Source organism: Ammodytes marinus (genome assembly GCF_949987685.1).
Source record: "Ammodytes marinus genome assembly, chromosome: 15".
Lineage (NCBI taxonomy): Eukaryota > Metazoa > Chordata > Actinopteri > Uranoscopiformes > Ammodytidae > Ammodytes > Ammodytes marinus.
Window position 1 is genome coordinate 24,371,951 of NC_137219.1, and position 18,972 is coordinate 24,390,922.

The window sequence follows — 18,972 nt, forward strand, 5'->3', positions numbered from 1 at the left end:
AATGCAGTTAAGGTCATTTTGGATGATGGCATAATGATTACATAAACACAGAGAGAGACGTATGTTATCTTTTTTTTTTTTATATGCTCCGAATTTGCAGAGAGCAGCGAAACACATGGCCCAGACCACCCAGAGGCACGGGCCAGGCTTCTATGTCAGTCATTGTCAGTCTATGCCGCTTGTGCAGAATGTCTCCAATATGTCTCTACAGCTTAAAGGAATACTAAGCGATCTCCAGCAAACGTTTGGCCAACGTTTTTTATGTTTATACTAACCGCCGCAATAACTGACAGTCAGAGCAAGTGAACAGTCCATTCACCGATGTTCTGGGCGGCTGCTTGCTCTAGTCCAGGCTTTTTAGATCGCCATTAGGGGAGCCGCGGCTGTGTTTAAATACCCAACATTTCTTTCAGCGTGCCCACACGACAGACAGGTAATATTAGCTGATTTTGACAAAAAAGTGTTCTGGATTATAATCACTTAGTATGCCTTTAACATCTGTATTCTCTCAAAACTATAAGACATCTCTGCTAGAGTTGAGTGAATGGAAGACAATACTAAACTTTGACCTGAGCGAATGTATTATTTCCGGTATATGCCTGTGTTGTCCATTCAGGACTAGAGGCCCTGGTAGACGACTAGGCTGCCCTCTTCAGTAGCTACCTCTCCCCCCTCCTCTTCCTCTCCCTCCTCCGCCCCCTCTCCCTCCTCCGCCCCCTCTCCCCCTGCTTCCTCCCCTGAATCCCCCCCCTCCCCTACCACCCCCTCCCCTACCACCACCTCCCCCCCTGCCTCCACCTCTGCCTCGGCCTCTGCTGCTGGTCAGGTGTCCTGCCGAGCGCCTCAGCTTCTTCCTCTCCTCGTGGTGTTCCCATTCCGCCTGCTGCTGCTTCTTCTGCTGCTCCGACTGCAGCAAAGGACAGATGAATGAATGAATGAATAATGGATGTTAAATACATTGTTAATAAACAAACTATTTGGTTGTGTGATCCAGGACCAGTGTTTTTTGACCTTTTTCAGAGTGAAGGTTAGCTGTTTGCTGCCCACGGCGGTGTCGGCCATGTGGCTGGTTCCAGAGTGCTCCTCCATCTTCAGACGTTCCTCCAAAGAAGCCCTGGAAGAATACACATGTTGTCCAGACATGATGATACACCAAACTGTACATAGAGACACAGTGTGTTGACTCTGAACTCCAGCTGTAGTTTTGTAGGTCTATTATTATAAATATAATTGAATGAATTATCTTATTTTAAAGTCACATGTGCACATTTTCAGGATCAAATTTGTAATTTGGGTTTCTACTAAGAGTTATCTGACTGGGGGTTTTTGAACACAGGTTTTCAGAATGGTGGAGGTGGAGAATAAGACGGGGTTGTTTTTTCTCATACTCTGGGTGTCAGACCCATATTAATGAAAAAGGGCATTTTGCATTATAACTTTAATCACATGTTTCACAAAGTGTGTTCCATAACGCGGACAGGTCATCGACCAAAACTGCAAAAGCCTTAAGCTGTCTGAATAACAGTCTGTTGGTTTCAAAAGGACATACTTCTGTAGTCTCTGCTTGGGCGCTATGTCGCGGAAACTCCTGAACTCCTCGCCGGCCTTGAGCTGGTAGAACTGAGGCTGACCGCTCTTCTTGCCGTCGGCCATGTTTGTAGTTTTCCCTGCTCCGTTCTCCATCAGGACAGTGTTGCGGTCTGCCGTCTTCCTCTCCTGCCTCCTGCGGTCCCTGCCCTCCTCATGGATCAGTCTCCTCTGCTCCCTCACCTCCTCCACCCAGCTCTTATCGTCATCGTCAGAGCTCTCCTCCTCAGAGCTAGGTCTGCCCTCGGGCTCCTCCTCCTCGCCACCAGCCTGGACAGAGATGTTGCAAAAGCCAAACGTTATTCATGTGATATTATACTATACACACAAAGGCCTGGAACTTGTGCTACTTTTCAGGGTCTTTGTGGTTAAATACATAAGATTGATTGATGATTGATAAGGCTTTATCCATTGTTGAGCTTTGATTTCTTGCTAGCTTTGATGCTAAACGCCATATTTGCTTTCCCAGGATGCTAAGGGAGATTTTTGTTTGGTTGTTGGCCTGTCCCTCCCTAACCATAACCCTTATACATCCATGGCTAGTACATCAATGGGAAGAGGGTCAATGCGTATACTTCACGGTCGATTAAATAAAGTCGGAAAATATGCTAATTTCACCGACTTCTGAAGGGTCTGTGCCATGTGAAAAGGCCTCTGCTATATACAGTTTATGAGAATGACATAGAGAAAAGACATAAGGGAAGAAAAGGTATGGACTCTTCTTTGAAAAAGTATAAATAAATGTATAATATACAAGTTATGTTTATTTTTTCACTTTCTGACTAACAAGACATTGGAAGTGTTTTAGTCATCAAAAAAGCTTTGTGTGTCATTAAAGACAAAGGTATATTCAATTTCCTTTGTCTTTATCATACGATTTTTTTTCCATTTAGTGACCTCACTGGGGCACACATATTGATAAAGCTTAAGTAGTCCTACAAAAAGAAAGTTGTGTATAGCTTGACTGTGCGTTACAGGGTTGATGTTATACCAGCTCTATTACATAAGAATCCAGACTGAGCAGAAAATGAATGAAAATGGCTTCACGCCTCAGAGGGTTAACTAATATGCAAACCATGTGCAAACTCAGCTGTGGACAAAGAGCAATGGTCGACATGTCTGGAAGGGATTATGTAACACTGCGACTCACCCTCCAATATCACTTGTTCATTTTCAAATATAAATACAAAAAGCTGACTATTTAGTAACGCTTACTCCCTCCTACTTTTGGCTCAAAACGGTTTCTCTTTTCTTCTCTGCAGCTCAACACTGTCCTTCACTAGCAAAGATTTGCATCAGTAACCGCCTGGAGACAGTAACATTCCCTTGACGGGTTTGGAAACGTGTACAAACGGTTACATAGGTTGCATTCCAAATAGGTTACATGTGGAAACATTGGGTCTTTACCTCTTGGGAAGCGGCGTCCTGTTGAGCCAGCAGACGCAGCTTCTTCTTCCTCTTCTGTCCCACCTTAGACACTATGGGGTTGAGCAGGCGGAACTCCTCACTGCGCTGGTCCACCTGGTAGTCGGGGTTCTCAAACATCACCTTGAAGCGCTCGTCTCCCAGGACGCTGGGCAGAGCCTGCAAAAGAGTTGACATAAAAACAGAAAACATAGATGTAAAAACTAGGGCTGTCAAAATGAATGCGTTAACGCAGGGTGATTCATTTCTAGAATTAACGCGTTCATTTTTTTATCGCAATTAACGCATGTGCAGAATGATCCGCCCCGTGCATCCCACCGGCTCTGTACTACAGTCACTCTAACGTTGTGGCTGACCCAGGATCAGTAGCTGCGCGCAGCCAAACATAGCAGCACTTTAGCCCATGCCGTGTTTTAAACTGCTAACGGTCAGGTCTGTGTCGGGGGCATAGATAGTTTATAAAATCAACTGCCACGGATGACAGTTGATGTTGGGAGCAACAGGAGTAGAAACATTGTCCGCTCTGTTCAGAGCCCGCGAGGACACAAACGTCTGCAGTTTTCAGAGGTGTGTGTGATCAGACATCAACATAATGTCGGCTTCCTGGCACAAATGAACAGTCCCCTAGGACGTGTTCGCGCGTACACACACACACACACACACACACACACACACACACACACACACACACACACACACACACACACACACACACACACACACACACACACACACACACACACACACACACACACACACACACACACACACACACACACACACACACACACACACACACACACACACACACACACACACACCGCGGACTGTAATCAAGTTGTATTCAAGAATGCACAACCTATAGATTCACAAAATAAATGCCATTATATAGCCTATATTTGCCCAAAGACATAGTAAAGATACAGACCAATTGAATTATGGTGTGGTAGGTATATTTAGTTTGATTTAAATTTATTTTCAGAATTAAAACCATCATTTGGATTTTCAATGAATAAAAATACTAAATTTAAATGTACATATCCACCTTCTGTCATTTATCTTTCCGTTCATAGAACAATATAAGGAGAACATTCAAATTTTTTGGGCATATTTCGAATTAACCGTTTTGTTCCACAGAATCCTGTGATTAATCTAATTAAACATTGTAATCGTTTGACAGCCCGAGTAAAAACATAGATTATTAAAAAAACTAATCCTAACAAGGGGTGCTCCGGTGGTGTAGTGGATAGAGTGTGTACCATGGCTCAGGGCTCTTCTCCACTGACACTACTACACCTGGGTAGTGTCAGTGGAGAAGGGAGAGTGTTCTCCTACCTTGCCCTTCTTCTTCCTGGAGGTCAGCTCTGCTTCATCGTCACCCTCCTCCATCAGCTTGAGAGCCAGGTCCTTGTTCACCTTGGGCAGCTTCTGTCTCAGGCAACACAACAATGCACATTGGATGAACACACACACACACACACAGTTTAATATTTTAATTAAAAAAAAACTGTAAAAAAGTGATGACGATCATTTTCCATGAGCAAAGATTAGCTCAGCAAACATAGGTGAAGCTGTAACCACTATGTTATCAGGAGCGCTCACCTTAACCTGCACCCTTTGGGTCCTGGACTCCTCGATCTTCTGGCGGATCTTATCCTTGCGGTAGTCCTCGTAGGCAAAAGGATTGGCCATGGTTTTCACCTGCGAAACAGAAGAGAGAAACTGTCAAATCTAAAGAAAAGTATGAGACACCCTCTGTGTAATAGTAACATTCAGTTATATCATGATCAGTCGGAACTGAGGTACCTATTGAAATACTCTGACACAAAATGTATACAGCGGTTAACTGACCTTGTGATACAGCCTGATGTCCATGAAGTAGCCGTGCATGTAGGCTCTCAGGAGAGACGATCCCACCAGGTGAGACAAACCTGACACAGAGAAGCAAACGCACGTCAAGAAAAAACATTCATTTGATTTTCAATGAATAAATACATAATAATAAAAATCAAAAATAAAGGCCGGGGATGAAAATGATTTATTGTGGCTATTTGGAATGCTGTGTCAATCTGTAGGTATGTCCGTCCAGACTAAAATATATTGAATTTAGTAACGATGTTCATTATCATTCGCAAAGCCTGCAGTTAGTTTACACAACATATTTTCTCTGCATGTCATTCTTAGTATTGAATAAATCTATCATCATAAATCAAAACTCAATTTTTTTGAGGAACCTGTAACCAAGAAAAGTGTAGGCCCTGCCGCTGTAACCAAAAGTTAAACAGTAACTTTTAAGGTAGTTTTCTAACCTCAAACAATGTTCCAGGGATCACATTTTCCTATGAGGAAAAGTTTGTTTATCCGGTTATGAGAATATACCTTAGAAAATGTTTACTTCTCTGACACACCCAAAGTGCACCTTTAACTTGAAAACCACCCATTCATTATTATAATCTTGCACTTTATATAGTTGAATTACAGGCGGACTGGTACATAAGAATTCCACTACGGCATTGTCCTGTGCAATTGTGTATGTGACGAATAAATAAAACTAAACTAAACACTTTTTTTTTGTGCGATTTCATATATGACTTCACACGGAGTTATGTCATTTTAAATGAGATAATCCCCATGAGATATGAGATAACTGAGCCGAGTCCCTTTTGGGGCGTGAACGGCAGCAAGATTGTTAGAAAGTGCATCATGTATTGCGTCAAACCCTCCCGGTGAGTGACAGGGTGTGGATAGAGGGAGACTGGGGGAGAATGTGGGGGTAAGTAGTACAACCCTTCCCAGGAGTTTTTTTCTTCTCTCCCTCATGTGCCGTGCGTAGGCCCTGCCTGAGTGTTACATAACCATGGGCCACGTTACGCGGCTTCTGTAAACCAACACCGGCCTGGCTGCTCCCCCCCCCCCTTTACTCTTCCTTTATCCTCACCGCAGCCAACCACCTTGCTTGCTTCTTGTCACTTGATCTCTTTAACGCTGAGGCTGCATTCCAATGTTCATTCAACCCCTTCAAGCGTCATCTCCCCGCCGACCCCTTCCTCACACACACACACACACACACACACACACACACACACACACACACACACACACACACACACACACACACACACACACACACCTTACGTAAGAGCCTCTCAGTCATTCCCTGGGGCCTCTTGCTTCGTAGTCTAGCCTTACCGCGCTAACCCTTAAGGCGGCAAAAAGTGACTCCCATTGAATCATAGTTTTGGTTGAAACTTGGTTGGGGCGATTGAATTCCCCCATCTTTGTAAGTGTGATCTCTTTAATCCTTTCCTTGGTGCTTTCTTGTTTAAAGAGTTAAATGCACCCATTGCGTACGCTAGGTAATGGGGGATTTCTTCCTCTATTGAATTGGGTGTGCCACTTTTTTGGGAGATTTGTTTCAACATGCAGCGAGAGGGTTTTGTGTAGGAGGGGGGGGTGGGGTTAAGTTCTTACCCAGATTGTCCAGGTCCTTTCGAGTGACAAATTTGTAGTCGTCATATACGGTGCTCTCTGGGCTTTCCTCAAGCTCCTCTGTCAGGTTGTCGAGGAAGGAGCACCATCGAGGAGCAGGGCCCAGAGCCTATACATACACATACACATTACATACACACGGGTCACATTTCCACTGCTACTAAAACGGTCATGCATTTGTTGAAACATAAATAGGCTGACTGTCTAAGGGCTTGTGTTTCCATTCCGGCTAAAAACGAAGGAGAATTGTGCTGACGTGTAACCCTACAGCAATGTGTCACTGTTCAATCAGGCTGAGCAATCATTTTTACAGTCCACACCTTTGACTAGAAATGTACATGATTCCATACAACAATAAAACGCCATTTCATCACACTAACGTGACAGTGTAGGGCATGTGTGTTTGCCTGTGTTATACTGTGTGTTTGACATATAGTATGTTCATGTCGAGAAGTTCTGTCATGCTGCAAAGCCAAAGGGTCATGACATGATTAACAGAATAGCTCTCATTCCAGTTAAGGACTATGTTTTTTTTGGACTTCCAATGTTTTCCTTTTTTTGTAAATTACTTTTATCCTTTTTTTTCTAACACAATTATTCAAATGAGAAGAAACTCTGTTTTGTTACAACCCATGACATACATATGCAACATTTGACAAGGGATTTTCTTTTGTTTCAATCAATAGTTTTAAATTCAAGTCTATCTTCATACATGCCATGTGGATTTGAAAGTAATTGGTCACTGACAGGGATGTCCGTGATAAATCACTACAGTTGTGGTGCTAACATTAGCACCTTTAATACAAACCAACATTCATAGCATCGCTCCGCACAACCAATGGGTGTAACTTGGTCTGGTAAGGTTGGCATGACCATATTTGTGCATTCATAGGAAATCTGTCCCATCTAACCATGTGCTCACAGCAAATGGACTCTGGCTGCTGCGCGATGCCACATTGTATCTCCTGCCTGATGCTGCATCATGCAGCATTGTTACTTTATCTAATTTTCATGGCGTGCGCAACATAGAATGCACCGTCATTGGTTCAAATACACGAGGTGGGTTTTGTTGATTTTTTAAGACCACGTGACCTCCCCAAAAATGTGTGGTTTGCAGAAAATTACACCAATCAAAAAATTAATAAATAAATAATAATAAAAAAAATACGCCAGCTGTGTCGGCGATAGTGTATTACAGAACAGTTAGTGGCGTTCGGAGTGCAGAATCAAGGTCTACTATTATTATATAGGCTACTGACGAAAATCACACAACACATTGCATCTATTTATTAACAATATTTATGAATTTAGGCTATATTTTGCTGCTCCAACTCAAATTCAGCCCAGCCAGGCGATAGTTAAGTTTCAGTTTCGTTTTCATCACCGTGGTATACAGCCGTTTGGACCAGCTGATCGGCTCCCGACAGCCGGAGTCAGTCTGCGTTCCAGTTGTACTGGGAAATCGGATTTATGGTGCCAGTGATAACTGAACTAAATAATAAAATAAATCTATCTCCTCCTTCCTATATCTATCTATCTTTATCCCTCCACTACACACTCAGTCACTACTATCCATGCTAAAAGGAAGCTCGTAAAAAACTGGTTTAGCACATTATTTTTAAATATTTTATATTATTTATTCTTTTTTTTCTCCCCCATCTAATTTTGACGATTTTTTGAAAAATGTGTTGGTTTGTAAGCGCTAAGGGAGCATGTCTAAATAAAACATGTGAACCTTAACTTTTAAATGTATTTTATTTCATGTTTCTATGTGCTACACAGGCTTAGATATTAAGGTTTTGGTAGACTTTACAATTCATACAATTTTTTCAGAAAACCCTCAGGCAATAAGGACATGCATCCTAGATTGCCATAGTCATCAATGGGTTAGGAAACATCTCAGAGTTGTGTAACTACATATTTATGTTAAACTTAAACTTGTTTTACTTGCTCACAGCCATTTGCTGTTGCGTAAAGCCATTATAGGTTAAACACCAAAAAGGGGGGCACTCCGGTGGCGTAGAGCGCGTACCATATTGGCTCCGGCCTTAGTTGCAGTGGTCGCGGGTTCAAATCCGACCCGTGGACCTTTACTGGAGGTCATCCCCCCTCTCTCTCTGTCTCCCCATTCCTCTGTACTGTCAAATAAAGCTTGAAAATGCAAAAAAATTATCTTAATAAAAAAAAAACATCAAAAAGGGGTTGGACTCGCTAGTTCTGGGCTCCATTTCCATGTAATCTCATTCATGTCCTGCAACTGTGCACACTGCACATTATTTGCTACATAAACAATCTAGAAGCAGTATGGCCATTTGCATAGTGACAAAGCACTTTGAATCAAGGAATGATTTAGTTATCGTCATAATGCTCAATTCAATCCTCAAAGGCTGACTGACTGGACTTTGCAATGTTTACAGACCATGCCACTTTATTATGAAAAAGGTGAAGTTTGTGTTGCATCAATATGAATAAATGACAAAGGGTTCTCAACCTGTTCATTGTGTTCTTAGGGAAATAGGTTGAGATTAGCATGCGTTGTCACTGCCATAATCCCTCTATCTTCACAGGCTGTAAAGTGATACCTGAGTGAAGTGACTGCTCTGTATATCATGACCATATACGCTGCTCGACCCTGTATATCATGACCATATACGCTGCTCGACCCTGTATATCATGACCATATACGCTGCTCGACCCTGTATATCATGACCATATACGCTGCTCGACCCTGTATATCATGACCATATACGCTGCTCGACCCTGTATATCATGACCATATACGCTGCTCGACCCTGTATATCATGACCATATACGCTGCTCGACCCTGTATATCATGACCATATACGCTGCTCGACCCTGTATATCATGACCATATACGCTCCTCGACCCTGTATATCATGACCATATACGCTGCTCGACCCTGTATATCATGACCATATACGCTGCTCGACCCTTGCTCTGTGCAGAAAATGTGCTCTAAGGTTTGTTGTGATAAAAAGCAGATAATACAGTGTTAAAGCAAAAGGTTTATTTCAAATAGCAAGGACTCCTCCGGAGGGGTCACTGATGGCCATATACACAAGTGTATGCTAAGAGTGACCCTGGTTTATTAAAATCATCACATATTTAAAAGCACATTTGCCCCACAGGGGGGGAGACGTCTAAATTACATCACAGTGGCCCTGCAACCGTTGAAGGAGGAGAGACAGGCTGAGAGGCAGACAGTTCATTATACATACATTGATATTGTAACCATGGGAGGGGCAGGCTGACTAGAGAATCTGCAGGGGGCTGTCTGCATGGACAGTGTGTTTATTCAGTATAGTCAGACTGGCTGGCAGATCAGCAGGGGCCGTCTACAACTCCCCCCCCCCCCACAGGTTCAACTGTTAAGGTGTGTCTGTAGTCCTGAGTCAGCCATATCCAGAAGCTATCTTCTGCTTGTCATTAGTGTGAAGGTTCATTGATTGCGATGGAGAGGTTTGTGCAGGTAGCAACGTGACTACATGTGATGGAGTGTGTACCATCCTAACAGTCTCTCCAAGGACACTGTGCGGCTGAAATTTTAGAATGTACTAAATATTTGGGGGGAGTGATTACAGCCACCTATAACTCTTTCAATTCACCGTCTTAAAGCCGGTGAGAAAGATTATTTTGAAAATAAGTTTGTAGTCTGAATGTCTGCCTTCATGGCCATAGCTTGTGTGCTGGTTGTCCTACTTAAGTCACCATCCATTGAGTATAATCAGTTTCCAGTATTAACCATTTTATTGTCCTTTTACAACACTATCCAGTGCTGTTTGTCCACGCTTAGACTTGCCCGTCACTGCCTCCCACACGTCTCTGTACGTATAGAATACCACTGAGCTTACTAAGGGGTTAACTATGCAGGGCAGATCAAGGATTCACTATCTCACCTCTAGATTAAACAAATCAATGGATGAATATGCTAAACATGTCTGCCTGTTCTGTGGAATCTGATTGGTCAAAGTAGCCGATGAGGTTGCATGGAGTGGCACACTGAGGCTAAAGTCTACAGAATCCAGTGTTTAGCCCCCTCCCAATCTCCTGTTTAATCACTGCTGAGCCGATAGCTGATAAAGCTTCAAACTCTCCCACCGAGACAGCCAGAGCCTTAAAAGGCGGCGTCTTAAAAGCATTACATTTTAATAATCTCAAAATTAGGCCTTAAAAGAATTGCATTTCCTTACAACGTGTTCCACTTTTGGATTGCCCTTTTGTAGAATCGAATAAAAACTATGAGAGGGGGTCGTTTAGTGACCACGTTTTGGTTTTGTTAAGAGTATACACACACTTCACAAAGCTATTCTTACAGTATATCAATGTGAGTTTATATAGTACATTTTCTTCATTAAAAGTACCTTAAAATACGTCAGAATTTCCATGATATCCCTCCTTCTCTTCGCCAGTATAGACTTGACGTTGGCATTCAATTCAGTTTTAAATGGCATTTTAAAAAGGTCTTAAAAACCCTCATTGGGGATTTCCCGACAGAGAAGAGGGAACTCTTTTGATGTGGAAAACTTGCGGAAACATAAATGTCAGGTTGATCAAATGTCTACAGATGCTAAAGACGCTTGTTGCTTAGAGCGCAGCCACCAGACCTCAACAATGTCAATTTATCATGTTATAAAAAAACATTTGCTAAATTTTTGGTTTCAAAGAGGAGCTAACATTAAACAAGACAATAATCATGCTAATTTTCAGCTGAGGAGGTGAAATGGAAAATGTGGGCATTTTTGTTTGGATAAAGCCAGTGTTTAGTTTCAGCTGTATCCAACGCTTGTTCCAACAGCATAGACATGTATCCACCTAACCCTTACTCTAATTCAGGACAGACTGACGTGTCAATGTCCAATCATGTCTGGAATTTCAACCATTCAAATAAAGCAAAGCCTAGTTTACTGTACACACACACACACACACACACACACACACACACACACACACACACACACACACACACACACACACACACACACACACACACACACACACACACACACGCACAAGTGATGTTTAATGATTAATCTACATTCTGCATTCTGGTCTATAGAGGCTCATTGAGAGGTTATCACTTTTGACTCTTTTGTCTGTGATTTCTTTATATATAAGTGTTACTGTTCTGGAGCACAAGAATGCCTCTTGCATTAACTATAGTTTTTTTTTACTTTACTGGCTTGTAAATAACTAGTCACATTCCAGATAGATTCATTTTCTTTAGTTGAATTCAGACTCCAGGATTTGTATTATTTCTATCTTTCAGCTCAGGGTTTAGAGGCACACTGTGTCATATGTGTACGGACCATAGACTGTATATAAAAGACAGGACTGTGAAGCCCAATGAGGCAAATGGCTTTTCGGTGATATTGGGCTTTATAAATAAAAACTTTGATTTGATTTTTCCTGGAGACTATGCTCAACCATAACCAGTACTTGACTAAACCCAACCCTACCCTTGTTAGTGATTCTGGAGAACGCTTGTTGTCAAAATCACTTGGTCAAAATCATTGAATATCTCCTCACCATCCACTAACTGTATGTACTGTGTAAAAATAAAAATGGCGTTCAAACACAGCCTAGGCTCTGTAAACTAAACAACAGCGTATGTTAACAAAGGGAAAAGCGGGCCCACCGTAGCTAGCAACATTCCCGTTTACAGAGCCTAGGCTGTGTATTAACCCTGGATTTTTTTTCTCCAGCACGCACACAGTACGGACAGGTAGTAGAACGTGAGGAGATATTCACCGATTTTCTACAGAATCACTGACTCCCCCTTTAAGTCAACCCTGTGTCCCTGAAAACACAACAGTAAGCAAACACTCCCTTTTTCCAGAATAACACATGCTGTAATGTCATGTCAGAATCACAGGACAGACTGTTTATGGCAACACACTTTCCATCCGTATATGCAGGAGACTTCCGAGAAGCAGATTACTTACAGGGGGAAACAAAGTATCACACGCTCTAGTGCTTGCTTTCTCCTTAAAAGAGACAAATGAACCAGTGAGTCTTGTACACACTGTTCTATAACATTACGTATCCCTAATTTGTCTGAGCTAGGTGCTAATGATGAATAGACGTGTATGTGACCTGTGTGCTTGTAAAGTGAGGAATGTGTGTGTGTGTATGTGTGTGTGTGTGTGTGTCTGTCTGTTTGCGTGTGTGCGCTCACCGGGATGTAGAATGTGTTCATCTTCGGGTCTTCGTTGGCAGTGAAGAGCATTCCTGTCATTGAGACACAGGATGCAGCAGGCAGAACAATGCAGAGGACGGAAGCAAGAGCAGATATTAATAGAGCACAGATGTGGTGTTAAAAACATCATTTTAATGTACATCCGACGGTTATACATCACAGTAGTCTTGCAAACTGTGAGAGAGGCTCGTTCAGATTTGAGTTTGCTTATACTAATTTGCAATAGGTAGTACTAAAGATATGAGAAGTGAATTAAAACGCTGTTAGTAAGTTGAAAGGTTAACAAAAATATATATATTTTTAGGTTGAGTTATACAGATAAGTGTCTTTAACTCACTGTTGCTCTACGGACAGAACCTTTTTTTCCCAAATACAAGCAGCAAAACCTCAAAAACCATTAGAAAAATAATGAATGGCTTCAGTGTAAGGGTTCACCTTCATTTTGGTTCCTTGTGAAAACGAACTGACAAGCAATGATGGATAAGATCAAACTGCAAGGTCTAACGTTGTGTCAACTCTACAGTGGAATGGCGCCACCCGCAGGGCACAGATGGAGGCTTAAATGAGAGAAGTGGAGACTTTCCCTGCGTCCCAAATCACATACTCTTTCTTTTTTCTATTCTACATACTACATCCGACCATCAAAATAATCTAGTTAGGATGCAGTAGGCATACACTTAGGACATACTTTTACTTATTTATTTGATCATAACAATGCGCATTGATCTTGCCTCTTGCTTTTATATTCGTTGCATCCCCATTTGTTTTCTTATGGAGGCTCCGCTGATGTGATGTCACGTCTGGTGCGCACTGGGTTGTGGGTCAGAATCGCCCAAATAGGATGCTGTTTTCAACACTAAAAATCTCGGCCGGATGTAGTAGACATCCGGGTATTTCTAACCATACTAAATGCGGCCACTAGAATCGGGACATCCTAAATAATTTTTCTACCATACTAAATAGAAAATAGTATGGTTATTGGAATGCAGGGTAGATTTACCTTTAAAATATTTTATTTTATAATACTTTGTAGCTACAGTTAAACCTCAAAGTATAATTTAACAGTATCTTTTAAGGCAGATGTAGCTGCTATCTGCAGACACAACACTTCACCCTGCACATTTCATTCCCTTTGCGACTTTTTTTTGTCACAGTGCACTTTAAATGAAGTGGTTGATATACATTTTAGTTCAGTTGTGTGCTTCATCTGTATATAGTACATGTCTATTATGTTTTTATAAATGTAGTTTTTAAAATGATGTTCCTCTCATGGCATGGTCATGGTGGAGAAGTCTTTTCTCACCTGTATTAGGATATATGCAAACATCATTTATGTTGGTGGGAGGCTGTATGGAGGAGAACACCTTGCCCTGTGAGAGAAGATACAACACACAAGAGAATGGTGGCATCAGAAAGAGTCTACCTTCCAATTCTGTCTTTGCACAAACATTTAATAATATCCAGACAATGAAAGCGAATAGACAGACGCTATGTGGGTTGATAATAGTGTAAGAACGCTGGTATATAAACACGAGAACATCCACACACACGCCATCATTCACATGCAGTACGAGTCAGTTGATAAAGGTCTATTAATGGCAGCCATTACTGAGGCTCACCGTGTCTTTGTTCCACATTTTAATGATCTTGGCGTCTGAGGACACAACCAGGTCCAGTGGGTTGTGGAAGTCGAGCGTCTTGATTGGCAGGTTGTAGAAGTGGTCTTTGACCAACAGAGGCTGGTTGGAGCGCAGGTCATAGAGCAGCACCTGGAAGACAAAGCAAAGGGTGGAAGTAAACACCATACATTGGGAATCTTTTAAATTCGTAGCTTTCCAAATGCTAAAACAAAACTCAAGGATTAAGCACGTGTTGAAGACCATCATTTTCGGTTCGGCACCCTAGATCTGGCTAGTGTTTCCACTTACTAAAGGGTGGCCGTGAGCATGAGCCATGTGCAGTATCAGTGCCGATGTGTTAAGCTTTCAATTTGCCAGGATCTCACATAATGACAAATGCTGGTTTGCATAACATTGAAATGGTTTAAGCCTGTACAAAAAAATGGAAAGCGACCCAAGCCAAAAGGCAGCATGACATCAGCTTTATAAGTTGACTTATCGCAAGAAAAAGAGTCAGAATTTCACAGTGTGTTGGCGGCTGATAATTTGCAACAACAGCAAACAGAGTGGAAGTGGAGGAAGAATGCCAAAAGGGATTAACGTCCAGCTGCTGCAGACAGGCAGGCAACAAAATATTGTGTCGCCCAATTTTTTTTTATTATAAGCTAAGTGTTTTGGCTCACCTGTCCTGTGCTGGTGCCCACTGCCATGGTGAGGGAGCTGTTGAACTTCAGGGCAGTGATTGAGGGCAAATCTTGAACTCTGTCGACAAAAACACAATAAGAACAACATTGTATTAACAGAATATTAAAGGCAAAGTGAGACACAAAGACATCTCTTATACTCTTACTTTCTATAATTATTATTATTATTATTATTATTATTATTATTATTATTATTATTATTATTATTATTATTATTATTATTATTTAAGTCTCAGCTTTCCTATTTGTTTCTCTTATACTTTAACTTTTTCTTATATTGCCCTGTTGCCCAAGACTAAAGAATGTCATTGCAGGCGACTGCTCTGTAATTGTTGTGCACATGACAAACCATCTTTAACCTTGAATCTTGAAATGCTGATAACAGGAGAGACAGTTAATGCTAAAATGGCCCCCCAAAAAAATACCAAAACTAAACCGACATAGCACAGCTTTCAGCTTGTTTTTCATGCAGTACAGATACAGACAGTGGTGGATAGTGCCATGTGGCTATACCATATATGCATAGTCAGGCTGACATCAGCTTTAAAATAAACTATGTCTTCACAGTGCAACAGCTTGGTACGTACTCTGTCCCCTCAGTGAGGCTGCTCAGGGCACAGTCCAGCGTGCCCACTCTAGTCCGCACACGAGGGTCCCAGCATTCCACCCGTCCCTTTGAAACCGCACGGAAGAGACCACAATACAGTCAGACACATGAGGTCAACTCCTGACCTTAAAGAAATCATTCAAACTAACTGGGGCTTAAAAAATACACAATATAAAGCTGTGTAACAAAGCATTAGGTAATAATAAAACGTCAATATGTGATACATTTTCACTCAAATGTCTCCGCATTTCATTCATAAATCACCCAATGCATCCTTTCCTGTACACACTATTTCTAAACCCTGATAGCTTAATGGTAGACTTGTGTGCGTATCTGTGTGTTTTGGAATACCGTGACGCTTATTGACTTATGACAGTTAATACTAATAAATCTACTGAACAAATCCAGCCCCCACACACTCAGTCATGGTTTCACTTGTGTATTGTAATTACTGCTGACTCATTAGACTCACAGCCTGCTATGACACCTACCTCAGAGGTTCCTGTGGCAAACAGATGATGGACGGGGTTGATGTCACACACATTGTTCTCCCTGGTGGAGGAGTGGAGAGAAAACAAGCATCATGAACATCAGCTGAGAGAGCCGTGACAGCAAAGAGCTCATCGATTAACGTGACATCACACCATAAAGTTGCATGTAATACTGTATGTGTCATATGTATATGTATATTTATATACAGGAATAAATAATAATAATTAATTTAAAAAAATAGTTGATAAGATCCTGAGGAACATGCGAAAAACAAATAAATAAAAAGTTGGGTATATACTATGACAATGTATAAAATAAGATGAGAACCTTTATGTGTGTGTGTGTGTGTGTGTGTGTGTGTGTGTGTGTGTTTTTAACATTTTAGGTTATGTATGTAATGATGGCTATCTATGTGATTGAAATAAAAAACAATAAACTGAACAACAAAAAAACATATTAATATTATCACCATCTTCAGCTAATACTTACGCAGCATCGGTCTGCAGGGAGTTGAGGAAGCGGCCTTGTTCCAGATTCAGTCTGAACACCTCTGAACTGAAAGTGAAAACAGAAGCATTATCAGTGTGTTCTCCCTTAGGACATGTAAAAAGGACTCATCTAAACAAGCCTTCTGTTGGCCCACTGCTCCCTCTCACCTGGTCCCCACAAAGAAGAGGTCACAGGAGGGGTAGTGGTAGGAGAAGTCCCGGCCACACTTTGGAATGCGCGTCTTGTAGTAGTGTCCGTGCTGCGAGTGTAACTCTACGTAGCGGTCGCAGTGCAAGAACACCAACTGGAAACAGACACACACACAGGGGAGAATGGAGGGAAAGGTTAAAGACAAGTCTGGGTCAAAAAGATGCAGGAAAAAAAACACAGGAGCATTACGACCAACTTGGTTTGAACCAGACCAACATTTAAACTGCATTACTGTCACAAGGGTAACACGTCAAAATAAACCCTACGCACTGGTGCTATTTATGAAGATACTTCAAAAAGTTTACAAGTTTCGCCCCAAGCATTTTTATGTGAAGTGATGTGCGACTGTCAACTCGAAAGGGGTTCTTTTCCCTATTAAGCGAGGTAATACTATAAGGTTTATAATACTATTTAAAAGATGTGTCTGCCAATTTTGTATGAAAGTTATTTGACGTAAAATGTGCATACAATATTTTTGCCAATTACACAACCTCATACAATCAGGCATACAGTAGAATATTTTACAACCATTTAATCACATCCAAAATGAAAGGCTCTGATAAACCGCACATATCCTTAAAGCGACGGCACGAGTCGACAATACTTTGCATGTCCACCAATGTGTCTGTCCGCACAACGCAGATCACTACATAACAACTAACAAGGGTGAAGTAGTGTCTTACCTTAGAGTAGTCGTCGGACAAGATGTCAAAAGCCACAACTTTGAGAGAGAGAAAAGAAATACATCATTGATAGTTGTACATGACACGAATGCCATACAGTGTGTGTGTGTGTGTGTGTGTGTGTGTGTGTGTGAGTGTGTGTGTGTGTGTGTGTGTGTGTTGCTGACTTACCCTCTGAATCCAGACAGCGCTCAAACTTCAGGGACAGCTGGTAGGTGTCATAGCAGCGGATCCTGGGTTTGTACGTGCCTGAGATGAACGGACAAAATTAAATACAGGTACACATAATGCAAAATTAAGCCGCCGCCCCAAACAGTTTCGTAAAGACCCATTTCTACTGGACAAACAGCCCAGCTCGTCTCACCTGTTGCCAGTACGTACTGTCCGTCCCTCGACACCTTGATGGAGGTGCACACCGTGGGCATCTCAAAGTCCTGGATGAGCTCGATCCTGCGCTGGATGTCTGAAGGAGAGGAAAAATATAAAATAATATGAAAAGTCAGATTAAGGACATACATTTGGAAGATAACTAACCAGGCTGCAATGGTAAAAGTGTAGCTGTTAACTCACCGACATCTTTCTTTTGCATCTGTCTCTTCTTCCGATCCGACAGCCACTGTGTTAAAAAGGTAGAGGCGGTTAGGACTTGGCATTAAGATGTATAATAACTATACAATAGCCATCATTGAAAACATGCTTAGCTGTGTGTCATAGTTTGGTGTAAGTTTGTTTAGTATGTCAGTTCATGCTACTTATACTAGTGCAGCGTTTGGGGGTTAGGGCTCAACTGCTCTAAAAGTACTATATAGTTGTATATTAAAGGCTACATTAAGGGGGTTGTCACAATGGCAGGAACCCCTCTTGTCATGGCTAGCTGCTGTGTTAGCTAGCTAGGCTCAAGGTAAGCAGTGAGTGGGTAACAGTTTATGAAGTGCATATAGCTAAGCCTTTATGAGCAGAGCGTGGTGTTCTTACCTCCGGGAGAGACTTCCCATGGCTTAAATTGTAAATTTTCACGTCATTCACGCTGGATATCTGCATTGTGGAGAGTTATCAGGCATAAGCCTCTCTCTCTCACTACTACACACACCGGCAACCCGCACTGTATCCACGTTGTTGCTCCGGAGCAAAAACAGGAAGAGACGGTGAGCTTTGGCAAACATGTCCGAGTAGAAACAACACTGACTGAGTAAAAAGTAGTTCCCCCTCCTCTCCTATGTGACGCTATTCTGGGTTTACAACAAGAACATAAATAAACATGTATGTTGGCATATGTCTTTGCAGAATTCACAATACATACTAAAATATTTCGATTATTTTGTAGTATTAGTAGTAGTAGGCTATTAAGTCATATTTTTAAACAATTGTTGAATTTTGTATCTGTGTGTGGGACAAGGTTCAAAACAGTGATATTAGTCTTGAATAATGTTTTAAAAAAGTAAGACAAAAT

General features: G+C 41.7%; 1 protein-coding gene across 1 annotated transcript; it reads right to left on the reverse strand.

The window, feature by feature from the left end:
• Positions 1-652: 652 nt before the first annotated feature.
• On the reverse strand, positions 653-18,629 carry nol10 (nucleolar protein 10; the record flags this gene model as incomplete). Its single annotated transcript, XM_080042734.1, has 21 exons — positions 18,498-18,629; positions 18,093-18,138; positions 17,887-17,985; positions 17,694-17,771; positions 17,523-17,560; positions 16,797-16,933; positions 16,630-16,695; positions 16,140-16,200; positions 15,629-15,714; positions 15,021-15,099; positions 14,338-14,487; positions 14,022-14,088; positions 12,698-12,750; positions 6,484-6,610; positions 4,864-4,943; positions 4,615-4,713; positions 4,348-4,440; positions 2,995-3,171; positions 1,550-1,857; positions 1,012-1,114; positions 653-907 (listed from the first exon to the last, which is right to left on the reverse strand). Exons 1-21 carry the CDS (start codon positions 18,561-18,563, stop codon positions 653-655), a joined length of 2,268 nt encoding a protein of 755 aa, XP_079898860.1. The 5' UTR covers positions 18,564-18,629.
• Between the last annotated feature and the right edge of the window lie 343 nt (positions 18,630-18,972).